At 47.5% G+C, this 16,016-nt stretch overlaps 1 protein-coding gene across 3 annotated transcripts in view; it reads left to right on the top strand.

Annotated features, from left to right (window-relative positions):
• The window catches only part of LOC121283193 (solute carrier family 13 member 5-like), an 85,865-nt gene that overhangs the window by 11,422 nt on the left and 58,427 nt on the right, over positions 1-16,016 (top strand). For 2 of the 3 annotated variants that reach the window (XM_041197441.1, XM_041197440.1), the window contains exons 5-6: positions 534-735; positions 3,030-3,152. In XM_041197441.1, the coding sequence (XP_041053375.1) occupies positions 534-735; positions 3,030-3,152 (325 nt within the window). The remainder of the gene's footprint in view (positions 1-533; positions 736-3,029; positions 3,153-16,016) is intronic. The other variant, XM_041197442.1, reaches the window with a different exon arrangement.

Genomic DNA, 16,016 nt, shown 5'->3' with positions numbered 1-16,016 from the left:
AGACAGAGAAAAGGAAGAATTTCTTCTCTCAGAGGGTGGTGAATCTTTGGAATTCTCCACCCCAGACAGCAATGAAGGCTGGGTCAGTATACAGAAAGCTGAGTTAGATAGATTTTAACCTAAACTGGATTTTAAGTGTTATGTCTTGTGGCTTTCAGTTTGCTTATGGACTGATATATTGTTACTTAGTGAGGTAGTGAGTGAAGCGGCAATCTGGAAATATATGGGCATAACAATATAATCCCTAATTCTATTAATGATATAACAATATAACACAGGTTATGGGGGACAGGCAGGAAAGCGGAGTTAAGGTTACAATCAGATTAGCCATGCTTTTATTGAATGACAGAGCAGGTTTGAGAGGCCAAATGGCCTACTCCTGCTCCTATTTCTTATGAGCCATGGCCATGCAAGCGTCTCCCACTTCTCCTTATCGCTGTTGCACCATATTCGCAAATCATACTTAACAAAAGAGTCTGCCCCACTGGACATGAGGTAATGTTTGTGACATTTTTTTCCTCTGTATCCTGTAGATGTAGCTACTTCATCTAAAGAGGCAAATGTTCAGCAGAATAACTTGAATGTTTCCAAGGTTCCGATAGGATCCCATGATCAACATGAGAAGGACATGCATAAAGGTCTGACTTTGTGCATCTGCTATGCAGCCAGTATCGGTGGCACTGCAACTCTGACTGGCACTGGCCCCAACCTGGTACTGAAGGGGCAAATGAACCAGTGAGTGCTTCATTTTACACTATCCAAACAATTCCTCTCAAAAGCTGTACTTGTGTGGAATGTGCTGTTATTTACTAAACTGTTCCTTCTTATGTATCAGTCCCAACCTCATTTTATTCCGCTTAAAATTAAATTCCTGATCGCCGTTCTATTGGAGGGTCAGAACTGAGCGAGTGCAGCACTGTTGAAGGGTCAGTGCTGAGGGAGTGCTGCACTGTCGGAGAGTCAGTACTGAGGGAGCGCTGCGCTGCTGGAGGGTCAGTATGAGGGAGTGCTGCACTGTCGAAAGGTCGTTACTGAGGGAGTGCTGCACTGTCGGAGACTCAGTATGAGGGAATGCTGCACTGTCGAAGGGGCAGTACTGAGGCAATGCTGCACTATCGGAGCAGCAGTACTGAGGGCTGCTGTACTGTCACAGGGTCAGTACTGAGGGAGAGCCGCACTGTTGGAGGGGCAGTACTGGGGAAATGCTACACTGTTGGAGGGTCAGTACTGAGGAGCGCTGCACTGTCAGAAGGTCAATACTGAGGAAGTGCTGCACTTTTGGAGGGTAAGTAATGAGGGAGCACCACACTGCCCAGAGCATAAATACTGATGGAGTGCTGCACTGACAGATGGGCAGTACTAAGGGAGCGCTGCCCTGTCAGAAGGTCAGTACTGAGGGAGTGCCGCACTGTTGGAGGGGCAGTACTGAGGGAGTGCCACACTGTCGGATGGGCTGTACTCAGGGAGCGCTGTACTTTTGGAGGGTAAGTACTGAGGGAGCACCACACTGCCAAAGCATCTGTACTGACGGAACGTTGCACTGTCGGAGGGGAAGTACGGAGGGAGTTACCTACCTCGGTAGTGAAAATCCAGCCCCCAGTCTCAACAGCATTTTGGGAGAAAGAGTTCCAGATTTCCATTCCCCTTTTGTGAAGAAGTTCTTCCATGGGGAAACTGTGAGGTGATCCACTTTGAGCTGAGGCAGGATACAACAGAGTATTTTTTAAATGATGGGAAGTTAAAAACTGAAGGAGCAGAGAGAGAGAGATTTAAGGATCCAAGTACAGAAATCATTGGTGGGCAATAATTCAAAAAGCTAATAGGATATTGGTCTTTATCTCGATGGAGCTGGAATACAAAGGAGCGGAACTGATGTTACAGTTTATATAAAGCTCCAGTCAGACCCATCTGGAGTAACTGTGTTCAGTTCCGGGCACCGCACCTCAGCATTGCCCCTGGAGGGAGTGTGGTGCAGATTCATCAGAATGATACTGGGGCTAAAAGGGTTGAATTATGGCTTAAATCAAGAGTTTCACAGGTTAGGCTTGTAGTTCTTTGAGTATAGAAGGTTAAGGTGTGATCATATTGAGGTGTTAAAAATGATTAAAGGATTTGATGGGGTAGATAGAGATAATTCCTGTGAGGAGTGTGAGTCCAGAACAACAGGACAGAACCTTAAAATTGGAGCCAGGCCATTCATGGGTGATGTCAGGAAACACTTGTTCACACAAAAGGGAGTGGAAATCTGGAACTCTCTCCCTCCAAAAGCCCATTGAGACTGGGGATCAATAGGAAATTTCAAAACTGGGTTTGATTGATTTTGTTGGGTAAGGGGATTAAGGAAACCAAAGAAGGTACATGGAGAGAAGATACAGATCAACCATGATCTAACTGAATGGTGGGACAGACTGAATGGCATCCTCCTGTTCTGATCATCATAGCAATCTCTCTCATTCTCTGTCAGTTTAGGGGTATATAGCATAGTGGTTATGTGACTGGACTAGTCATTTAGAGCTCTGAACATGGGTTCAAATCCCACCATGGCAGTTGGGGGAATTTAAATTCAATTCATTCAATAAAATCTGTATTAAAAAGCTAGTCTTAGTAATGGTGGCCATGAAAGTACTGAAATGTCATAAAAACCCATCTAGTTCACGAATATTCTTTAGGGAAGGAAATCTGCCGTCCCTTACCTGGACTGGCCTCCATGTGACTCCAGACCCTTACCCGGACTGGCCTCCATGTGACTCCAGACCCTTACCCGGACTGGCCTCCATGTGACTCCAGACCCACAGCAATGTGGTTGATTCTAAACCACCCTCTAAAAGGGTCTAGCAAGGCACTCAGTTGTATTCAAGAAGGCAGCTCACCACCCCTTCCCCTGGGCAGTTAGGGATGGGCAATACGTGCTGGTCTTGCTAGCAATGCTCACATCCCAAGAATGAGTAAAAACAGGCCACTGAAAAGGTGTTTTATGAAAGAATGTGAGTATATTTTAATGAGTTCTTTTTGATCTTGTGTTTGTGAAGGCTATTTCCGGACAATGGAGATGTGATTAATTTTGCCTCGTGGTTTGGCTTCGCGTTTCCCAACATGCTGATCATGTTGTTTCTCTGCTGGCTATGGCTACAGGCTTTATTCCTGGGACTGAAGTAAGTGGCTGTTTTTTAAGGACAGTGAATTGTTTAATACTGCTGCGTGTCTGTACCTGTGACCCTGAGGGACAGTCAACACAATATAACTGGTTATTTAAAATCAGAGTTATGGAACTATATGAGTAAATGAAAATATACTTCAGTTGCAACAACAACTTGCATTTATATGGCACCTTCAATATTGGAAAATATTCCAAGATACTTCACAGGAGTGATTATCAAACATAATTTGGTACAGAGTCATATCAGGCAAGAAATTAGGACAGGTGACCAAAGACTTAGTCAAAGAGGCAGGTTTTAAGGAGCGTCTTAAAGGAGGAGAGAGAGAGAGAGAGAGGGGCAGAGAGGTTTAGTACAGAAATTCCTGAGCTTAGGGCTGAATGCATGGCGGAGAGGAAGCCACGGCGCACTGATTATAATTGGGGGATGTGCAAGAGGCCAGAATTAGAGGAGTGCTGAAATCTCTGTGGGTTGTAGGGAAGAAGAAGGTTACAGAGATAGGTATACAATGGTATGAAGGTGGCCCATGACAGTGGCATCAATTGCTGGTGCCTCCAGAGTCAAGAATAATGCTCCTTCATACATGATCCACCTTCATTCCCACCATTTTCAGGACAAGAAGACCATCAAAGGCCAGCCTGATGTTGATCTCCCATCTCTGGTGCAAAGATGCTGGGACGATGTTCTATTGGGCTTCCCCAAATCCCCCAATGTACCATGGCTAGAAATCCTGTAGAAACAGTCTTAACAAGCAGTATTTACCATTTCCCTGGGATTTCAATAAAAACCATCCAATGGGAGGCCATGAAACTGTTGCTGAATTTAACAATGCCGACTGTTGGTTTTGGGGGTGGGGTTTGAGGCCCTGTTGGTATGGGAACGGACTGGCCACAAAGTTCAGTCTTCAGGCTCCTTTAATGAGATAAAGTCAGAACAAGATTATTCCGATTCCAGGTAAATATTAGCATCTGACCCTGTGTTGCACCTGGCCTGGGAGTGTTTGACGGGGACAGTGTAGAGGGATCTTTACTCTGTATATAATCGCATGCTGTACCTGTCTTGGGAGTGTTTGATGGGGACATTGTAGAGGGAGCTTTAATCTGTATCCAACCGCGTGCTGTACCTGTCCTAGGAGTGTCTTATGGGGACAGTGTAGAGGAAGTTTTACACTGTATCTAACCCTATGCTGTATCTGTCCTAGGAGTGTTTGATGGGGACAGTGTAGAGGGAGCTTTACTCTGTATCTAACCCCATTCTGTACCTGTCCTGGAAGTGTCTTATGGGGACAGTGTAGAGGGAGCTTTACTCTGTATTTAACCCTGCGCTGTACCTGTCAAGGGAGTGACCAGAACCATGATAGGGTCCCCCCGTCCTCACTTTTCACCCCATCAGCCACTACATTCAAAGGATCATCCTCCCCCATTTCCGCCAACTCCAACAGGATGCGACCACCAAACACATCTTCCCTTCACCCCCCCCGCCCACCCCGTTGGCATTCTGTGGGTACCGTTCCCTCCGGGACACCCTGCTCCACTCCTCCATCACGCCCAACACCTCAAACCCCATCCCACGGCATCTTCCCATGCAATTACAGAAGGTGCAACACCTGCCCCTTTACCTCCTCCCTCCTCACTGTCCAAGGCCCAAACACTCCTTTCAAGTGAAGCAGCATTTCACTTGCACTTCCCTCAATTTAGTCTACTGCATTCACTGCTCCCAATGCTGTCTCCCCTACATTGGAGAGACCAAACGCAGACTGGGTGAACGCTTTGCAGAACACCTTCGGTCTGTCCGCAAGCATGACCCAGACATCCCTGTCACTTGCAGTTTCAACACACCACCCTGCTCTCATGCCCACATGTCCGTCCTTGGCCTGCTGCATTGTTCCATTGAAGCCCAACACAAACTGGAGGAACAGCACCTCATCTTCCCACTGGGCACTTTACAGCCTTCCGGACTAAATACTGAGTTCAACAACTTCAGACCATGAACTCTCTCCTCCATTCTCACCTCCTTTTTATCTCCTTTTTTAATATTCATTATCATTTTTTAATTATTATCTACTTATTTTTATTTACTTTCATTTTCATTCCTTGTTTTATCCCCACCTTTTATCCTATTTTCTATTTCCCACCACCATCCCCTCCCCCACCCCACCTCCACAAGGGCCATCTGTCACTTGTTCACATTGTTCTTTCTAGAGTGCTTACCCTTGTCCTGCTATTACCACATTCTGCTTTCTGACCTTAATGCCATCATCAGCACCTCCTTTAGCCAGTCCCACTACCATTAACACCCCTTTGTCCTTTTCTTCATGACATCTTTGGCAATCTCTCCTTTGCCCCCACCTATCGCTGGCATTCTATCCAGCTCCACCTGCTCCACCCCCACTTAAGCAGGATAAACTTCATCACATTATTACTTAACTCTAAGAAGAGTCATACGGACTCGAAAGTTAACAGTTTTTCTCACCACAGATGCTGTCAGACCTGCTGAGATTTCCCTGCATTTTCTGTTCTTGTTTCAGATTTCCAGCATCTGCAGAATTTTGCTTTTATCTTAGTGTTTGATGGGGACAGTGTCGAGGGACCTTTACTCTCTATCTAACCCCGTGCTCTATCTGTCCTGTGAGCGTTTGATGGGAAAGTGTAGTGGGAGCTTTACTCTGTGTCTAAACCTCTTTGCACTTGCCCTGGGAGAGGGTGATGGGGATAGTGTAGAGGGAGCTTTACTCTGTATCTAACCCCGTGTCCTAACTGCCCAGGGAGTGTTTGATGCGAACGTGTAGTGGGATCTTTACTGTGTCTAACCCTTGCTGCACCTGCCTTGGGAGAGTTTGATGGGGACAGTGTAGAGGGAGCTTTACTCTGTATCTAAACCTGTGCTGTACGTGTCCTGGGAGTGTGTGATGGGGAGAGTGTAGAGAGAGCTGTATTCTGTATCTAACCCCATGCAGTACCTGTCCTGGAAGTGTGTGATGGGGACAGTGTAGAAGGAGCTTTACTCTGTATCTAGCCCTGTGCTGTACCTGTCCTGGCAGTGTTTGATGGGGAGAGTGTAGAGGGAGCTTTAATCTGTATCTAACCCCGTTCTGTACCTGTCCTGGAAGTGTCTTATGGGGACAGTGTAGAGGGAGCTTTACTCTGTATCTAACCCTGTGCTGTACCTGTTAAGGGAGTGACCAGAACCATGATAGGGTCCCCCCGTCCTCACTTTTCACCCCATCAGCATCTACATTCAAAGGATCATCCTCCCCCATTTCTGCCAACTCCAACAGGATGCCACCACCAAACACATCTTCCCTTCACCACCACCCCCCACCCCGTTGGCATTCTGTGGGTACCGTTCCCTCCAGGATGCCCTGGTCCACTCCTCCATCACCCCCAACACCTCAACCCCCTCCCACGGCACCTTCCCATGCAATTACAGAAGGTGCAACACCTGCCCCTTTACCTCCTCCCTCCTCACTGTCCAAGGCCCAAACACTCCTTTCAAGTGAAGCAGCATTTCACTTGCACTTCCCTCAATTTAGTCTACTGCATTCACTGCTCCCAATGCTGTCTCCTCTACATTGGAGAGACCAAACGCAGACTGGGTGAACGCTTTGCAGAACACCTTTGGTCTGTCCGCAAGCATGACCCAGATCTCCCTGTCACTTGCCATTTCAACACACCACCCTGCTCTCATTCCCACATGTCCGTCCTTGGCCTGCTGCATTGTTCCAGTGAAGCCCAGCACAAACTGGAGGAACAGCACCTCATCTTCCCACTGGGCACTTTACAGCCTTCCGGACTGAATATTGAGTTCAACAACTTCAGACCGTGAACTCTCTCCTCCATTCTCACCTCCTTTTTATCTCCTTTTTTTAATATTCATTATTGTTTTTTAATTATTATCTACTTATTTTTATTTACTTTCATTTTCATTCCTTGTTTTATCCCCACCTTTAATCCTATTTTCTATCTATTTCCCACCACCAGCCCCTCCCCCACCCCACCTCCACAAGGGCCATCTGTCACTTGTTCAAGTTGTTCTTTCTAGAGTGCTTACCCTTGTCCTGCTATTACCACATTCTGCTTTCTGACCTTAATGCCATCATCAGCACCTCCTTTAGCCAGTCCCACTACCATTAACACCCCTTTGTCCTTTTCTTCATGACATCTTTGGCAATCTCTCCTTTGCGCCCACCTATCGCTGGCATTCTATCCAGCTCCACCTGCTTCACCCCCCCTTAAACAGGATAAATTTCATCACATTATTACTTAACTCGAAGAAGAGTCATACGGACTCGAAAGTTAACAGTTTTTCTCACCACAGATGCTGTCAGACCTGCTGAGTTTTCCCTGCATTTTCTGTTCTTGTTTCAGATTTCCAGCATCTGCAGAATTTTGCTTTTATCTTAGTGTTTGATGGGGACAGTGTCGAGGGACCTTTACTCTCTATCTAACTCCGTGCAGTACCTGCCCTAGTAGTGTTTTATGGGGACAATGTAGAGGGACCTTTACTCTGTATCTAACCCCGTGTCCTAACTGCCCAGGGAGTGTTTGATGCGAACGTGTAGTGGGATCTTTACTGTGTCTAACCCTTGCTGCACCTGCCTTGGGAGAGTTGATGGGGACAGTGTAGAGGGAGCTTTACTCTGTATCTAAACCTATGCAGTCCCTGTCCTGGAAGTGTGTGATGGGGACAGTGTAGAAGGAGCTTTACTCTGTATCTAACGCCGTGTTGTACCTGTCCGGGGAGTGTTTGATGGGGCCAGTGTAGAGGGAGCAGCTCCACCTGCTCCACCCCCCCTTAAACAGGATAAATTTCATCACATTTTTATTTAACTCGAAGAAGAGTCATACGGACTCGAAAGTTAACTCTGTTTTTCTCACCACAGATGCTGTCAGACTTGCTGAGTTTTCCCTGCATTTTCTGTTCTTGTTTCAGATTTCCAGCATCTGCAGAATTTTGCTTTTATCTTAGTGTTTGATGGGGACAGTGTCGAGGTACCTTTACTCTCTATCTAACTCCGGGCAGTACCTGTCCTTAGCAGTGTTTTATGGGGACAGTGTAGAGGGAGCTTTACTCTGTATCTAACCCCGTGCTCTACCTGTCCTGTGAGTGTTTGATGGGAAAGTGTAGTGGGAGCTTTACGCTGTGTCTAAACCTTTTTGCACCTGTCCTGGGAGTGTTTGATGGGGACAGTGTAGAGGGAGCTTTGCTCTGTATCTAACCCCGTGTCCTACCTGCCCAGGGAGTGTTTGATGGGAACGTGTAGTGGGATCTTTGCTGTGTCTAACCCTTGCTGCACCTGCCTTGGGAGAGTTTGATAGGGACAGTATAGAGGGAGCTTTACTCTGTATCTAACCCTGTGCTGTACGTGTCCTGGGAGTGTGTGATGGGGAGCGTTTAGAGAGAGCTTTATTCTGTATCTAACCCCATGCAGTACCTGTCCTGAAAGTGTGTGATGGGGACAGTGCACAAGGAGCTTTACTCTGTATCTAGCCCCGTGCTGTACCTGTCCTGGGATTGTTTGATGGGGCCAGTGTAGAGGGAGCTTTACTCTGTATCTAACCCTGCGCTGTACCTGTCAAGGGAGTGACCAGAACCATGATAGGGACCCCCGTCCTCACTTTTCACCCCATCAGCCTCTACATTCAAAGGATCATCCTCCCCCATTTCCGCCAACTCCAACAGGATGCCACCACCAAACACATCTTCCCTTCACCGCCGCCCCCACCCCCGTTGGCATTCTGTGGGTACCGTTCCCACCGGGACACCCTGGTTCACTCCTACATCACCCCCAACCCCTCAACCCCCTCCCACGGCACCTTCCCATGCAATTACAGAAGGTGCAACACCTGCCCCTTTACCTCCTCCCTCCTCACTCTCCAAGGCCCAAACACTCCTTTCAAGTGAAGCAGCATTTCACTTGCACTTCCCTCAATTTAGTCTACTGCATTCACTGCTCCCAATGCTGTCTCCTCTACATTGGAGAGACCAAACGCAGACTGGGTGAACGCTTTGCAGAACACCTTCGGTCTGTCCGCAAGCATGACCCAGACCTTCCTGTCACTTGCCGTTTCAACACCGTGCTCTCATGCCCACATGTCCGTCCTTGGCCTGCTGCAATGTTCCAGTGAAACCCAACACAAACTGGAGGAACAGCACCTCATCTTCCCACTGGGCACTTTACAGCCTTCCAGACTGAATATTGAGTTCAACAACTTCAGACCATGAACTCTCTCCTCCATTCTCACCTCCTTTTTATCTCCTTTTTTTAATATTCATTATTGTTTTTTAATTATTATCTACTTATTTTTATTTGCTTTCATTTTCATTCCTTGTTTTATCCCCACCTTTTATCCTATTTTCTATCTATTTCCCACCACCATCCCCTCCCCCACCCCACCTCCACAAGGGCCATCTGTCACTTGTTCACGTTGTTCTTTCTAGAGTGCTTACCCTTGTCCTGCTATTACCACATTCTGCTTTCTGACCTTAATGCCATCATCAGCACCTCCTTTAGCCAGTCCCACTACCATTAACACCCCTTTGTCCTTTTCTTCATGACATCTTTGGCAATCTCTCCTTTGCCCCCACCTATCGCTGGCATTCTATCCAGCACCACCTGCTCCACCCCCCCTTAAACAGGATAAATTTCATCACATTTTTACTTAACTCGAAGAAGAGTCATACGGACTCGAAAGTTAACTCTGTTTTTCTCACCACAGATTCTGTCAGACTTGCTGAGTTTTCCCTGCATTTTCTGTTCTTGTTTCAGATTTCCAGCATCTGCAGAATTTTGCTTTTATCTTAGTGTTTGATGGGGACAGTGTCGAGGTACATTTACTCTCTATCTAACTCCGGGCAGTACCTGTCCTTAGCAGTGTTTTATGGGGACAGTGTAGAGGGAGCTTTACTCTGTATCTAACCCCGTGCTCTACCTGTCCTGTGAGTGTTTGATGGGAAAGTGTAGTGGGAGCTTTACGCTGTGTCTAAACCTTTTTGCACCTGCCCTGGGAGAGGGTGATGGGGACAGTGTAGAGAGAGCTTTGCTCTGTATCTAACCCCGTGTCCTACCTGCCCAGGGAGTGTTTGATGGGAACGTGTAGTGGGACCTTTACTGTGTCTAACCCTTGCTGCACCTGCCTTGGGAGAGTTGATGGGGACAGTGTAGAGGGAGCTTTACTCTGTATCTAAACATATGCAGTACCTGCCCTGGGAGTGTTTGATAGGAACAGTATAGAGGGAGCTTTACTCTGTATCTAACCCTGTGCTGTACGTGTCCTGGGAGTGTGTGATGGGGAGAGTGTAGAGAGAGCTGTATTCTGTATCTAACCCCATGCAGTACCTGTCCTGGAAGTGTGTGATGGGGACAGTGTAGAAGGAGCTTTACTCTGTATCTAACGCCGTGTTGTACCTGTCTGGGGAGTGTTTGATGGGGCCAGTGTAGAGGGAGCAGCTCCACCTGCTCCACCCCCCCTTAAACAGGATAAATTTCATCACATTTTTACTTAACTCGAAGAAGAGTCATACGGACTCGAAAGTTAACTCTGTTTTTCTCACCACAGATGCTGTCAGACTTGCTGAGTTTTCCCTGCATTTTCTGTTCTTGTTTCAGATTTCCAGCATCTGCAGAATTTTGCTTTTATCTTAGTGTTTGATGGGGACAGTGTCGAGGGACCTTTACTCTCTATCTAACTCCGTGCAGTACCTGCCTTAGCAGTGTTTTATGGGGACAGTGTAGAGGGAGCTTTACTCTGTATCTAAACCTGTGCTGTACGTGTCCTGGGAGTGTGTGATGGGGAGAGTGTAGAGAGAGCTGTATTCTTTATCTAACCCCATGCAGTACCTGTCCTGGAAGTGTGTGATGGGGACAGTGTAGAAGGAGCTTTACTCTGTATCTAGCCCTGTGCTGTACCTGTCCTGGCAGTGTTTGATGGGGAGAGTGTAGAGGGAGCTTTAATCTGTATCTAACCCCTTTCTGTACCTGTCCTGGAAGTGTCTTATGGGGACAGTGTAGAGGGAGCTTTACTCTGTATCTAACCCTGCGCTGTACCTGTTAAGGGAGTGACCAGAACCATGATAGGGTCCCCCCGTCCTCACTTTTCACCCCATCAGCATCTACATTCAAAGGATCATCCTCCCCCATTTCCGCCAACTCCAACAGGATGCCACCACCAAACACATCTTCCCTTCACCACCACCCCCCACCCCGTTGGCATTCTGTGGGTACCGTTCCCTCCAGGATGCCCTGGTCCACTCCTCCATCACCCCCAACACCTCAACCCCCTCCCACGGCACCTTCCCATGCAATTACAGAAGGTGCAACACCTGCCCCTTTACCTCCTCCCTCCTCACTGTCCAAGGCCCAAACACTCCTTTCAAGTGAAGCAGCATTTCACTTGCACTTCCCTCAATTTAGTCTACTGCATTCACTGCTCCCAATGCTGTCTCCTCTACATTGGAGAGACCAAACGCAGACTGGGTGAACGCTTTGCAGAACACCTTTGGTCTGTCCGCAAGCATGACCCAGATCTCCCTGTCACTTGCCATTTCAACACACCACCCTGCTCTCATTCCCACATGTCCGTCCTTGGCCTGCTGCATTGTTCCAGTGAAGCCCAGCACAAACTGGAGGAACAGCACCTCATCTTCCCACTGGGCACTTTACAGCCTTCCGGACTGAATATTGAGTTCAACAACTTCAGACCGTGAACTCTCTCCTCCATTCTCACCTCCTTTTTATCTCCTTTTTTTAATATTCATTATCATTTTTTAATTATTATCTACTTATTTTTATTTACTTTCATTTTCATTCCTTGTTTTATCCCCACCTTTAATCCTATTTTCTATCTATTTCCCACCACCAGCCCCTCCACCACCCCACCTCCACAAGGGCCATCTGTCACTTGTTCATGTTGTTCTTTCTAGAGTGCTTACCCTTGTCCTGCTATTACCACATTCTGCTTTCTGACCTTAATGCCATCATCAGCACCTCCTTTAGCCAGTCCCACTACCATTAACACCCCTTTGTCCTTTTCTTCATGACATCTTTGGCAATCTCTCCTTTGCCCCCACCTATCGCTGGCATTCTATCCAGCTCCACCTGCTCCACCCCCCCTTAAACAGGATAAATTTCATCACATTATTACTTAACTCTAAGAAGAGTCATACGGACTCGAAAGTTAACAGTTTTTCTCACCACAGATGCTGTCAGACCTGCTGAGTTTTCCCTGCATTTTCTGTTCTTGTTTCAGATTTCCAGCATCTGCAGAATTTTGCTTTTATCTTAGTGTTTGATGGGGACAGTGTCGAGGGACCTTTACTCTCTATCTAACCCCGTGCTCTACCGGTCCTGTGAGTGTTTGATGGGAAAGTGTAGTGGGAGCTTTACTCTGTCTCTAAACCTCTTTGCACCTGCCCTGGGAGAGGGTGATGGGGATAGTGTAGAGGGAGCTTTACTCTGTATCTAACCCCGTGTCCTAACTGCCCAGGGAGTGTTTGATGCGAACGTGTAGTGGGATCTTTACTGTGTCTAACCCTTGCTGCACCTTCCTTGGGAGAGTTGATGGGGACAGTGTAGAGGGAGCTTTACTCTGTATCTAAACCTATGCAGTACCTGCCCTGGGAGTGTTTGATAGGAACAGTATAGAGGGAGCTTTACTCTGTATCTAACCCTGTGCTGTACGTGTCCTGGGAGTGTGTGATGGGGAGAGTGTAGAGAGAGCTGTATTCTGTATCTAACCCCATGCAGTACCTGTCCTGGAAGTGTGTGATGGGGACAGTGTAGAAAGAGCTTTACTCTGTATCTAATGCCGTGTTGTACCTGTCCGGGGAGTGTTTGATGGGGCCAGTGTAGAGGGAGCAGCTCCACCTGCTCCACCCCCCCTTAAACAGGATAAATTTCATCACATTTTTACTTAACTCGAAGAAGAGTCATACGGACTCGAAAGTTAACTCTGTTTTTCTCACCACAGATGCTGTCAGACTTGCTGAGTTTTCCCTGCATTTTCTGTTCTTGTTTCAGATTTCCAGCATCTGCAGAATTTTGCTTTTATCTTAGTGTTTGATGGGGACAGTGTCGAGGTACCTTTACTCTCTATCTAACTCCGGGCAGTACCTGTCCTTAGCAGTGTTTTATGGGGACAGTGTAGAGGGAGCTTTACTCTGTATCTAACCCCGTGCTCTACCTGTCCTGTGAGTGTTTGATGGGAAAGTGTAGTGGGAGCTTTACGCTGTGTCTAAACCTTTTTGCACCTGTCCTGGGAGAGGGTGATGGGGACAGTGTAGAGGGAGCTTTACTCTGTATCTAACCCCGTGCTCTACCTGTCCTGGGAGTGTGTGATGGGGAGCGTGTAGAGAGAGCTTTATTCTGTATCTAACCCCATGCAGTACCTGTCCTGAAAGTGTGTGATGCGGCCAGTGTAGAGGGAGCTTTACTCTGTATCTAACCCCGTTATGTACCTGTCCTGGGAGTGTCTTATGGGGACAGTGTAGAGGGAGCTTTACTCTGTATCTAACCCTGCGCTGTACCTGTCAATGGAGTGACCAGAACCATGATAGGGACCCCCTCCTCACTTTTCACCCCATCAGCCTCTACATTCAAAGGATCATCCTCCCCCATTTCCGCCAACTCCAACAGGATGCCACCACCAAACACATCTTCCCTTCACCGCCGCCCCCACCCCCGTTGGCATTCTGTGGGTACCGTTCCCACCGGGACACCCTGGTTCACTCCTACATCACCCCCAACACCTCAACCCCATCCCACGGCACCTTCCCATGCAATTACAGACGGTGCAACACTTGCCCCTTTACCTCCTCCCTCCTCACTCTCCAAGGCCCAAACACTCCTTTCAAGTGAAGCAGCATTTCACTTGCACTTCCCTCAATTTAGTCTACTGCATTCACTGCTCCCAATGCTGTCTCCTCTACATTGGAGAGACCAAACGCAGACTGGGTGAATGCTTTGCAGAACACCTTCGGTCTGTCCGCAAGCATGACCCAGACCTTCCTGTCACTTGCCGTTTCAACACCGTGCTCTCATGCCCACATGTCCGTCCTTGGCCTGCTGCAATGTTCCAGTGAAACCCAACACAAACTGGAGGAACAGCACCTCATCTTCCCACTGGGCACTTTACAGCCTTCCAGACTGAATATTGAGTTCAACAACTTCAGACCATGAACTCTCTCCTCCATTCTCACCTCCTTTTTATCTCCTTTTTTTAATATTCATTATTGTTTTTTAATTATTATCTACTTATTTTTATTTGCTTTCATTTTCATTCCTTGTTTTATCCCCACCTTTTATCCTATTTTCTATCTATTTCCAACCACCATCCCCTCCCCACCCCACCTCCACAAGGGCCATCTGTCACTTGTTCACGTTGTTCTTTCTAGAGTGCTTACCCTTGTCCTGCTATTACCACATTCTGCTTTCTGACCTTAATGCCATCATCAGCACCTCCCTTAGCCAGTATCACTACCATTAACACCCCTTTGTCCTTTTCTTCATGATATCTTTGGCAATCTCTCCTTTGCCCCCACCTATTGCTGGCATTCTATCCAGCTCCACCTGCTCCACCCCCTCTTAAACAGGATAAATTTCATCACATTTTTACTTAACTCTAAGAAGAGTCATACGGACTCGAAAGTTAACTCAGTTTTTCTCACCACAGATGCTGTCAGACCTGCTGAGTTTTCCCTGCATTTTCTGTTCTTGTTTCAGATTTCCAGCATCTGCAGAATTTTGCTTTTATCTTAGTGTTTGATGGGGACAGTGTCGAGGGACCTTTACTCTCTATCTAACTCCGTGTAGTACCTGCCTTAGCAGTGTTTTATGGGGACAATGTAGAGGGAGCTTTAATCTGTATCTAACCCCGTGTCCTACCTGCCCAGGGAGTGTTTGTTGGGAACGTGTAGTGGGTTCTTTACTGTGTCTAACCCTTGCTGCACCCGCCTTGGGAGAGTTTGATGGGGACAGTGTAGAGGGAGCTTTACTCTGTATCTAACCCCTTGCAGTACCTGTCCTGGGAGTGTTTCATGGGGACAGTGTAGAGGGAGCTTTACTCTGTATCTAACCCCGTTCTGTACCTGTCCTACGAGTGTCTTATGCGGACAGTGTAGAGGGAGCTTTACTCTGTATCTAACCCTGCGCTGTACCTGTTAAGGGAGTGACCAGAACCATGATAGGGTTCCCCTGTCCTCACTTTTCACCCCGGCAGCCTCTACATTCAAAGGATCATCCTCCCCCATTTCCGCCAACTCCAACAGGATGCCACCACCAAACACATCTTTCCTTCACCCCCCCACATTGGCATTCTGTGGGTACCGTTCCCTCCGGGACACCCTGGTCCACTCCTCCATCACCCCCAACACCTCAACACCCTCCCACAGCACCTTCCCATGCAATTACAGAAGGTGTAACACCTGCCCCTTTACCTCCTCCCTCTTCACTCTCCAAGGCCCAAACACTCCTTTCAAGTGAAGCAGCATTTCACTTGCACTTCCCTCAATTTAGGTCTACTGCACTCACTGCTCCTAATGCTGTCTCCTCTACATTGGAGAGACCAAACACAGAGTGGGTGTATGCTTTGCAGAACACCTTCGGTCTGTCCGCAAGCATGACTCAGACATCCTTGTCCCTTGCCATTTCAACACACCACCCTGCTCTCATACCCACATGTCCATCCTTAGCCTGCTGCAATGTTCCAGTGAAGCTCAACACAAACTGGAGGAACAGCACCTTATCTTCCACTGGGCACTTTACAGCCTTCCGGACTGAATATTGAGTTCAACAACTTCAGACCATGAACTCTCTCCTCCATTCTCACCTCCTTTTTATCTCCTTTTTTTAAATATTCATTATTG

The sequence above is a fragment of the Carcharodon carcharias genome, chromosome 10 (genome assembly GCF_017639515.1).
Source record: "Carcharodon carcharias isolate sCarCar2 chromosome 10, sCarCar2.pri, whole genome shotgun sequence".
In the NCBI taxonomy this organism is placed as follows: domain Eukaryota; kingdom Metazoa; phylum Chordata; class Chondrichthyes; order Lamniformes; family Lamnidae; genus Carcharodon; species Carcharodon carcharias.
Note: the sequence above shows the minus strand (reverse complement) of the source record. Positions and strands in the feature narration are given on the sequence as shown.